The following is an 11,047-nucleotide window of genomic DNA, read 5'->3' on the forward strand; positions in this document are numbered from 1 at the left end:
CTGGTAATTGTATCATTTGCTTACGCACTTGTTTAGTACGTCTGTCCGCATCCACAATAACGCTTTGTGTTGTTTTTTTTTTCCTCCCTTCTCCTTTCTCTTTCCACAAATTGTATTTATAAACTTGGGCTCACTAACAAAACGTTTAAGCAATTTTGTTTCCTTTTTTTACAAGATTCCGCAAACACAAAAGTGAAGACACATTCAATCCATGCCAGGACTCTGTGTCTTTATTTCATGCACAAAAAATTCGGTTTCGCAATCAGTTTAACAATGTTATTTAGACTTTTTCACGGCACCGAAAATTGCACTTGCGTTCACTTCAAGCTAGAAAATATGTGTGGCCATCTTTGTCTCGACATTTTTTATGCAGAGCCTTGTCTGTGCCTTTCTTAGGTTGACCCACAAAATATGTGGGCTTTTCTTCTTGTTTTTTTTTTTTTTTTGGTTGATCGAAATATATGTGTACTAAACTTCAATCGTGGTCTCTTCGGTTAAGCAATATATATGCACTATTCGTATATCGTCGATTTTTGATTAAGACTCTTTTCGTCATTCCTTAGGTTGAGCCGACGTTCTTTAGGTTGAGCCCCCAAAATATGTGGGGGTTGGTTTCCCACAAGTTATAGATTATTCCGATTTGATTTAACAGCGAGAACTTCAAGCCTACTGTAGCGTAGTCGTGCTGTTGTCTACAAAACTGTTCCCATAAGAACGCAGGCATTTTAATATTTGAGGGATGTCGCTTATTATCATCTATGTGTTCAGTTCACGATGAATGAGATCATAATAGAATTCATAAAAAAATGTGCTGTCTTTCTGGATGATATTTTGGTCCACGGCCTTGGAAAAATAACTTGAACAAATTTTCATAGTTTTAACGAATCACCATTTAAAAATGAAGGAAGCAAATGCAGCTTTCTAATTTGTAAGACATACATTACCGAAACAAAATATAATTGGCAATAAAAGAGGACAGAGAAACGAAATATAATACATAAATGGAAAAAATAATATTGTAGCTGATTTCTGGAATTGTGAGAAACAATGCATTCAGCAGATGGAGAGATTTAGCATTTTCCAAATAATTAATAAGCAGTTGTAAATAAATACAAAATTCAATTTATATTGACATATAGCCCACAAGCTCAGATGCAAAGACTCCATGTGAGAAAAATAATTGAAATAAACCCAGTAAATGAAGAATAAGGAAATATTAAAAAGATACATAAAAGGAAACGGAATAGTGATATTGCTTAGCACAACGCAGTTCTGGGGCAAGTAAAGTGGTTCCAATATGTACTGAAAAACTACGATTTTTTAAAAAGTTTTGTTTTTTTTTTAATTAGTTCAATCGGAAAGTGAAATTGATTCTTTTTGTAAAGGAGTCCATCATGCCACACTGAATCAAAAGCAGCTTTGATATCCATTAGTACCATGCCTGTAGATTGGTTCCTTGTAAAGTTGCTTTTTATGACTTTTCTTATCCAGGACGTTATTATGCTCATTTCTGAAACCGAACTGTTGGTTTGGAAGAATACCATTGTGTTCAATGAAAGCTGTTAATTTTTCTTTAATTACCTTTTCAAGGATTTTACTAAGTGAAGAGAGTAAACTTATGGGACGGTAAGAATATGGATCTTCTGGTGGTTTATTAGTTTATTTAATTGCTATGATTTTAGCTTTTTTCGAAGCTTTTTTTTTAGCTTTTAAATTCTTTAATAATGTACGAATTTTTTCAGAATTGATGTTGAAACTATCGGAAGGCAACGTATTTTCTGTGTTAAGTGACGAAATGAAATTTGCGACCTCGGCTTCTGAAGAGGAATCACTCAAATGAGCCGAGGCAGTGTGATTTTTACTAAAAATATGACTGAGAACCTCGTATTTTTCGGTAGCAGTACTGTAACAGATTCCAAAAGATAGAAGACCTTTCCACCAAACTTGAAAGAATATTTTTCCAGTCTTTGTTACGAAGTTTTAACATTTCGTCTTTTATGCATATATTAAGTCGATTTAATAGAACTAGATCAGCGTTTACCCTGTAACGCTGCCAGTTCCGTTGAGTATGATTCCTTAGATGCATTAACTGTTGAATTGCTGTTGGTAGTGGCTTATGCTTAACCTTAAATTTCAATTTTGGGATGCTTAAATCTCCTTCAGTTAATATAACTACATTCAAATTAGATATCATTGAATCGACTTGATCCCTACTGCTGCATGGCAAAATTAACAATATATGCAAGGGACAAGAAAACCTTGGTTTTCATCAGCATTGTTATCGAGTAGAAAACAAAAGAATATAGAAAAGCAGAGCATAATATAACATTGTCATCCATTAACCAATATATGTACCATATGCATTTTTTCATATTATTTATCACATTACATGTAATTAATTGTGATTAAAATTGTATAGTTATATTTTTGATTAAATATCGTGTTAAATAATATTCACACCGTATAAAATAATAACTGTCGCACTAAAATAACTGTGCATATTTCTTTACAATCACATCACAACATAATTTTTTTATCGCGTTACATCGCCTACTTATTGAACATCATTAGCTATTATTTATTTCACATTTCATTTTAATAAAAAATTTAAATAAAATGGAAGTCGTGTTTACTGTGTCAAACAAAGGAAGTAATAAAATAGTTTTGGATGGTTTTGATTACCATTTTCGTTCCAAAAATGAAAAGAAGAAGAAGTTCCGCTGGTCGTGTGCGCAAAGAAAATCCCTAATATGTAAAAGTGTTGTTGTGACAAAAGAAAATAGTGGCGATCATGTAATACAACGCGCTCCTACTGCCCATAATCATGATCCAAAGACCCATCAAGTATCTGTGGCACAGGCGAACAACAAAGTAAAGGATTTGAGTACATCATCTTCACTGGCGCCTTCCCAAATTATTAGGGAAGCAGTTGTAGATTGCCAACCAGACCGCCGGGTGTACTTACCATCGAAACGAGGCCAAAAAATGAAAATAAGCCGACTTCGAAAGGGTACATATACCAACGAACCAGGAAATGTACAGGAAATTAATATACCGGAGCATTTGAAATACCTGGAGGGAGAATTATTTGTGTTGAGTGATTGGGATTTCGATGGTGAAAAGAACATTATTATGGGCACAACGAGTTCCCTAAAGGAATTGGAGAGGTCACACTGCTGGGTGATGGATGGGACGTTTTTTGTTGTACCGAAAGTTTTTCGCCAACTGTTCACCATACAAGGGCTAATTGATGGTCAATTTGTGCCTCTAGTTTTGTGCCTGATGAGCAAAAAATCCAAGCAGGCGTACACTGAATTTTTTCATCAATTATTTAAATTGGGTTTAGCACAGAATATTAATCTTCATCCGCAAAGAATTATTACTGATTTTGAACGAACCGTCTCGTCTGCGGCAAAAGAGTATTTTCCTGATGCCCGATATAATGGGTGTCTATTTCACTTTAGCCAGATCATTTGGAGACGAGTTTAGAAAGAAAGGCTTTCTCAAAAATATGGCAATGATGAAAGTTTCAGCATAGCTGTTCGTATGCTGAAAAGTTTATCATTATTACCAATTAAATGTTCGTGAAATATAAAATATCTCGTGAACTTCAACTTTAGATATAATATTGAGTATAGAATCGCGGCGATTTTAAACCTAATTTCAATGTATTTCACACAGAAAAGGATTTTGACTTTGGGGTTTTTGATTTAGGGGATTTTGATTTAGGGGATTTTGATTTTGGGGATTTTGACTTTGGGGATTTTGATTTTGGGGATTTTGATTTTTGGGACTTTGATTTAGGGGATTTTGATTTGGTGATTTTGATTTTGGGGATTATGTGGTATACCCACACAGTTTCTATCTATTATTTTTAGTGTTATATCCTTCTTCTTTTTTTAGTTTGTGTACATCATATTTCAGTTGAATCTGAGTAGAAAGTGAGCGATTAATCTGCAATTCACCCCTATCTTGCTTTTCCTCATTTACAAACTTTTCGAGTATTAGTATTTTTCTGATAACAAGTAGTATATATTTTTTATTTGATGTTGCTAAGACGATGCATTCGTAACTATATCATTGAGTTCTCTTATGCCTTCGTCAATATCACTTCTTGAATTGAAATACTTAAATTATATTTTTCATTGTAATAAGAAGTACAGTTTCTTCTAGCTTGATATATTCAAAATATAAACAAACATAATTTCATTGAATTGCATTAAATCACATTGTAATACAACATAAATCCGTTTTTATTCATTATTCGGAATAATCTATAACTTGTGGGAAACCAAACCCCACAAATATTGTGGGGGGTCAACCTAAAGAACGACGTGGAGGCTCAACCTAAAGAATGACGAGAGGAGCCTTAATCAAAAATCGACGATATACGAATAGTGCATATATATTGCTTAACCGAAGAGACGACGACTGAAGTTTAGTACACATATATTTCGATCAACCAAAAAAAAACAAGAAGGATAGCCCACATATTTTGTGGGTCAACCTAAGAAATGCAGAGACAAGGTTCAACATAAAAAATGTCGAGACAAAGATGGCCACACATATTTTCTAGCTAAACCAAAGAAATGCAGAGAGAAGGCTCAATATAAAAAATTACGAGGTAAGCTTCAACCTACCTCAATAAAATGACAAAAGGAGCCTCAACAAAAAACGTTGATAGACGAATAGCTGTTGTGGCTCAACCTAGAACATGACGTCCTGAAATCAACCTAAAGAAAGACTATAGACAAATAGCCCAATGACCATGAGCCTCTCCTCTCTCTTCACCAAAAGATCGACGCCAACGGCTCAACCAGAAACCGACAAATGGAGTATACGCCACATATTTTGAAGTTCAACCATAACGAGACTAAATGACAAAACTCCAATTTTTTTAATGGCCAATCAAAGGAAGAAATTTCTTATCATTGTGAAATAGTGAAAATTATGAAAGGAAAGAAACATCTCAAAAATTCGAATTTGTTTGCGAAATATCGAAAAATGAGAGATAACGTCTCTGCACAAATACGTTTTCGAAACAGCTGGTGATAGAATGAACAGAAAACGTTTACACATATATTTCGAATTCGACGAAAAGGACGAAAAAAATTTGATTACATAGAAAATAGTTTGTGAGCCACAGATTTGGTGGAAATCTGTAATGTGTTAGGTTTGACTTGCAATGCTTGTAATTTAAAATTACATAATTCGAAATCTGCAAAGCGAAACGTTGCTTTGCGCAGTCGCAGATAATGACGATGACGAAAGTGTTGAAAACGAAGCCGAAGACAGCGATGATGGTTATTATGCGTAGCTTGCGTAGGCAACCTTGGGACTTTTAAAGGCGACTATCTTTCCGGGAGGTGGATAGCGGCTCTGAGTGGGGCCCATTTTGCATGAACACACATAATAACAATACAAAAAAGGACGTGGGGGGAAAGGAGTCGAAATCGACTCCGAAAACGCTGCCGGTGGTGATGAAATCGTCCACCTCTATGTCAGTGAAAAAAGCTTGGAGAGTGCGGAACTCGCACTGTTAGAGAAGAGTCTGGAGTATGAAAATCCTATACATTAATCTTCAACATTATAAGGCGGTCTCCGCAAACCTTTTGTTTCGTCTGGGAATAGACGAGGTCAGGTGTAGAAGAGTCGTCGTAATTATATGCTCAGACGCAAACGCTAGATACACGGTCTTGGGGAGATCAACGTGAGAGGTGAGCCAATTTTTGACTTTATTAGTAGTGAAGACTTATTCATTTGTAATAGGGGAAACTCTCCTACTTTTGTGACTGCGATCAGGGCGGAAGTCTTTGACCTTACGAATGTACCTAGGGACGTCGCGAAACAGATTTCAGAATGGAAGGTTCTAATTAACCATTCCTTCTCGGATAATAGATATTTTAGTTTTAACATGGACAGAGTAAATTCAGCTTGTAAGCCATATAGAAACCTTAGGAATACCGATTGGGACCTACATGGTAGAAAACTTCGTTCCGCTCTTTTGGTGGCGACATCTCGAGACTGAGCTCTTCGCTGGTGCCATAGATGAGTGTGTCGAGGTATTCATCCTTGAAAGCTATTGTCATCTGTGAAGGGCAGAGAGAAACCTCTTTAGTGGACACTGGAGCTTTCTGAGTTTAGATCTTCCAGTCGAATCCTTTTCAACAAGGCTAGAAAAAGTGGTCTAAGTGACGCCTGGGCTCTGTATAAGGAAGTACTTGCCATATATAAATCTGAGATTAGGAGGGCCATACGGTATTCTCGGCGATCCTATTATGAACGCGTGGAAGGTTGCCGGGAAAACTCTCACTACTGAAAGATCTCGAACATCAAGGAGTGATAGCTTATGCGGATGACTTAACTCTGTTAGTCAAAGAAAAATGTCTAAACACTGTTTTGGAATGACTCAAGGTCAATTTAAAACTGTAACCCGCTGGGTGCAAAGAAGTGGCTAAGCCACTAAGCAATAAGACTGAACTAACGTTATTTTTTTGGAAGCGGCAATACTGTCCTTGTATTCGATGACAGTGCGCTCTAAGCTAGTAAGGAAGTGCCTAACGTCAGAAGCTTTGAACTACTTTAAAATCCAACGTGTGTGAGCACCCGGTCACAGCGGAATCGCTGGAAACTGCAAAGCGGATCAGCTTGCAAGAGTGGGTGCCCTAGCAATATTGGCGCCGGAGTGGAAACTTGTGGGCAGTCCGTGATACACTTGCTCCATAGCGATAGGCACACTGTCTTTGAGTGAGCTCGCCAAGCGCCCAAAGCTGTTTGTAGGCAGGCGAAAAGAAATTGGCATAGGCTTATTTTCAGCGAACCCAGCGAAGTGACTGGAATCGATTTTAGCCGATTTAAGAACTTTATCATTGAGTCCTAGCCCTTCGTCGCAACATAAGGATCTTAGTGATCCGTTAGGAGTTATTACGGGTGTCAAAATGAACAATCGAATCTGTCTCAGTGAGATTCTCTGCATTTGCGGATATCTGCCTAACCTACAATTGTGGTACCAAAGGGCACACAAGTGCAGTATGTAAAGATAAAGCAACAGGCACCATCAGTTCAACATGGAACCATCCAGTGCATAAAATTGGTCGTATTTCTAAAGATTACCGAGAAATTTAAAATAATAATGAAGAAGCAATACCCGACGTTTTTGTGTAAAAAGTAGTATAATGAAAGAAGTGTTTATTGCAAAAAAACGAAGAAACAACTCAAGAGTGAACATATAACTTTGGACGCAAAACAACAAACCAATATTCAATAAATGATTTAGTCACCGTTAAAGGCATTTAATTTGGTGGTGGTCTTACATTGAGACCAAAGTATTTAGATCCCTACCTAATTATCAAAGTCAAAAGTTATATGATGTTAAAAAGATCGGTGAAGCTGAAATCAAAATATGACTTGTGGTCGAATATAATGCAGGATGGCCGATATGTGTGATTGGCAATTAATTCACATTCTTCTTCTTCTTGACTGTCGTAGACACCGCTTACGCGGTTATAGCCGAGTCCAAAACAGCGCGCCACGTATCCCTCCTTCTGGCAGTTTGGCGCCAACTGGTTATACCAAGCGAAGCCAGGTCCCTCTCCACCTGGTCCTTCCATCGGAGTGGAGGTCTCCCTCTTCCTCGGCTTCCACCAGCGGGTACTGCATCGAATACTTTCAGAGCTGGAGCACTTTCATCCATTCGAACAACATGACCTAGCCAGTGTAGCCGCTGTTTTTTTTTTATTCGCTGGACTATGTCTATGTCGTCGAATAACACATACAGCTCATCGTTCCATCGTCTGCGGTATTCGCCGTTGCCAATGTTTAAGGGACCATAAATATTCCGCAAAACCATTCTCTCGAAAACTCCTAGTGCCGTCTCATCGGATGTTGACATAGTCCACGCTTCTGCACCCTAAAGTAGGACGGGAATGATGAGGGACTTGTAGAGTTTGGTTTTTGTACGTCGAGAGAGGACTTTACTTTTCAATTGCCTACTTAGTCCATAGTAGCACCTGTTGGCAAGAGTGATTCTGCGTTGGATTTCCAGGCTGACATAGTTATTGCTGTAAATGCTGGTTCCCAGGTAGACGAAATTATCTACAACTTCAAAGTTATGACTGTCAACAGTAACGTGGGAGCCAAGACGCGAATGCGCTGACTGTTTGTTGGATGACAGGAGATATTTCGTCTGGTCCTCGTTCACCACCAGACCCATACGCTTCGCTTCCTTATCCAGTCTGGAAAAAGCAGAACTAACGGCGCGGGTGTTGTTTCCAATGATATCGATATCATCGGCGTACGCCAGTAGCTGTACACTCTTGTAGAAGATTGTACCTTCTCTATTTAGCTCTGCAGCTCTTATAATTTTTTCCAGCATCAAGTTAAAGAAGTCGCACGATAGTGAGTCACCTTGTCTGAAACCTCGTCTGGTATCGAACGGCTCGGAGAGGTCCTTCCCGATCCTGACGGAGCTTTTGGTGTTGCTCAACGTCAGCTTACACAGCTGTATTAGTTTTGCGGGGATACCAAATTCAGACATCGCGGCATAAAGGCAACTCCTTTTCGTGCTGTCAAAAGCAGCTTTAAAGTCGACAAAGAGATGGTGTGTGTCGATCCTATTTTCACGGGTCTCCTCCAAAATTTGGCGCATGGTGAATATCTGGTCTGTTGTTGATTTTCCAGGTCTAAAGCCACACTGATAAGGTAATTGGCGCAAATTGTGGGGTCTCCTTTTTTGTGTATTGGGCAGAGTACACTGAGATTCCAATCGTCAGGCATGCTTTCTTCCGACCATATTCTGCAAAGAAGCTGATGCATGCACCTTATCAGCTCTTCGCCGCCGTATTTGAATAGCTCGGCCGGTAATCCATCGGCCCCCGCCGCCTTATTGTTCTTCAAGCGGGTAATTGCTATTCGAATTTCTTCACGGTCGGGCAATGGAACATCTGCTCCATCGTCGTCGATTGGGGAATCGGGTTCGCCATCTCCTGTTGTTGTACTTTCACTGCCATTCAGCAGGCTGGAGAAGTGTTCCCTCCACAAACTCAGTATACTCTGGTCATCAATAACTAGATCACCTCTGGGGGTCTTACAGGAGTGTGCTCCGGTCTTGAAATCTTCAGTTAGTCGCCGGATCTTTTCGTAAAATTTTCTAGCATTACCCCTGTCTGCCAGCTTGTCAAGCTCTTCATACTCACGCATTTCGGCCTCTTTCTTTTTTTGTCTGCAAATGCGTCTCGCTTCCCTCTTCAGTCCTCGATATCTATCCCACCCCGAACGTGTTGTGGTCGATCGCAACATTGCGAGGTAGGCAGTCTGTTTTCTCTCCACTGCGGAACGACAATTCTCATCGTACCAACTGGTTTTTTTTTGCGTTGCCGGAGACCAATGGTTTCGGTTGCAGCTGTACGTAAGGAGTTTGATATGCCGTCCCACAGATCCCTTATACCGAGATGCTGATGAGTGCTCTCAGAGAGCAGGAGTGCAAGTCGAGTAGGAAATCGTTCGGCTGTCGGTTGTGATTGCAGCTTCTCGATGTCGAACCTTCCTTGTGTTTGTTGACCTGTGCGCTTTTCTACACAGAGGCGGGTGCGTATTTTAGCTGCTACAAGATAGTGGTCCGAGTCGATGTTGGGACCACGAAGCGTACGCACATCAGAAACACTGGAGACATGTCGTCCATCTATCACAACATGATCGATCTGGTTGCGAGTGATTCGATCCGGGGACAGCCAAGTAGCTTGATGGATTTTCTTATGCTGGAATCTAGTACTACAGACGACCATATTTTGGGCCCCGGCGAAGACGATCAGCCTCAGACCGTTTGGTGATGATTCGTCATGGAGGCTGAATTTTCCGACTGTTGTGCCAAAGACACCTTCTTTACCCACCCTAGCGTTGAAATCGCCAAGCACGATTTTGACATCGTGGCGGAGGCAGCGCTCATGGGTACGTTTTAGGCGCTCATAGATGGTATCTTTGATCACTTCGACCTTCTCTTCCGTCGAGGCGTGGGCGCAAATCAGCGATATGTTGAAGAACCTCGCTTTGATGTGAATTGTGGATAGATGTTCATCCACCGGAGTGAATGCCAGGACTCGAAGACGGAGTCTCTCTCCCACCACGAATCCCACACCGAGTTTGCGCTCCTTTATATGGCCGCTGTAGTAGATGTCACAAGGACCCACCTTCTTCCGTCCTTGTCCCGTCCATCGCATTTCTTGGATTGCGGTGATGTCAGCCTTTACTCTTACGAGGACATCAACCAGCTGGGCAGAGGCACCTTCCCAATTAATGGTCCGGACATTCCAGGAGCATGCCCTTAAATCGTAGTCCTTTTAACGTTTGTCGTCTTCGTCTTCAAAATTTTGGTCTCTCATCCGAGGCTGTTTTGTTCTTTTCATTTGGGGGGGGGAGGGGTGTTTTTATGTGGTGGGTCCCAAACCCTATGCACAACCGCGAAGCGGGTTTCGCCTTCTCACTTTAGCTCGCCTCCAAACGGATGTCTGTTAGCTACCCAGGGGATACTTGGTCTAAAACCGGAAGTCGTGAGCTGCTTGAGCCACATGTAAAAGAATCGTTCCTGGCCACTCCCAAGTGAATGACAGTCAGAAACTTTCCTCACTTACGTGAACTTCTACATATGACTCCATCCTTCATTAATTCACATTGTAATACAGTGGGGGATGGGGTCATATGTAGAAGTTCACGCAAGTGAGGAAAGTGTCTGATTGCCATTCACTTGGGAGTGGCCAGGAACGATTCTTTTACATATGACTCAAGCAGCTCACGACTTCCGGTTTTAGACCAAGTATCCCCTGGGTAGCTAACAGACATCCGTTTGGAGGCGAAGCCCGCTTGTGCGGTTGTGCGTAGAACTTGGGACCCACCACATAATAAAAATCTCCCCAATGAAAACAAACACCGAGCCTCGGATGAGAAACCCCCCTTTTGATGACGACCCCTGCAAACGTACTAAGGATCATGATTTGAGGACATGCACCTGGAATGTCCGTACTCTTAATTGGGAAGGTGCCTCTGCCCAGCTGGT

The 11,047-nt window shown here is 40.5% G+C and overlaps 1 protein-coding gene across 1 annotated transcript; it reads left to right on the plus strand.

The window, feature by feature from the left end:
* Positions 1-2,616: 2,616 nt before the first annotated feature.
* On the plus strand, positions 2,617-3,560 carry LOC128920127 (uncharacterized). Its single transcript, XM_054226634.1, has one exon. The coding sequence runs from the start codon at positions 2,617-2,619 to the stop codon at positions 3,487-3,489; it is 873 nt and encodes a 290-aa protein (XP_054082609.1). The 3' UTR covers positions 3,490-3,560.
* The last annotated feature ends 7,487 nt before the right edge of the window (positions 3,561-11,047 follow it).

Source organism: Zeugodacus cucurbitae, chromosome 3 (genome assembly GCF_028554725.1).
Source record: "Zeugodacus cucurbitae isolate PBARC_wt_2022May chromosome 3, idZeuCucr1.2, whole genome shotgun sequence".
In the NCBI taxonomy this organism is placed as follows: domain Eukaryota; kingdom Metazoa; phylum Arthropoda; class Insecta; order Diptera; family Tephritidae; genus Zeugodacus; species Zeugodacus cucurbitae.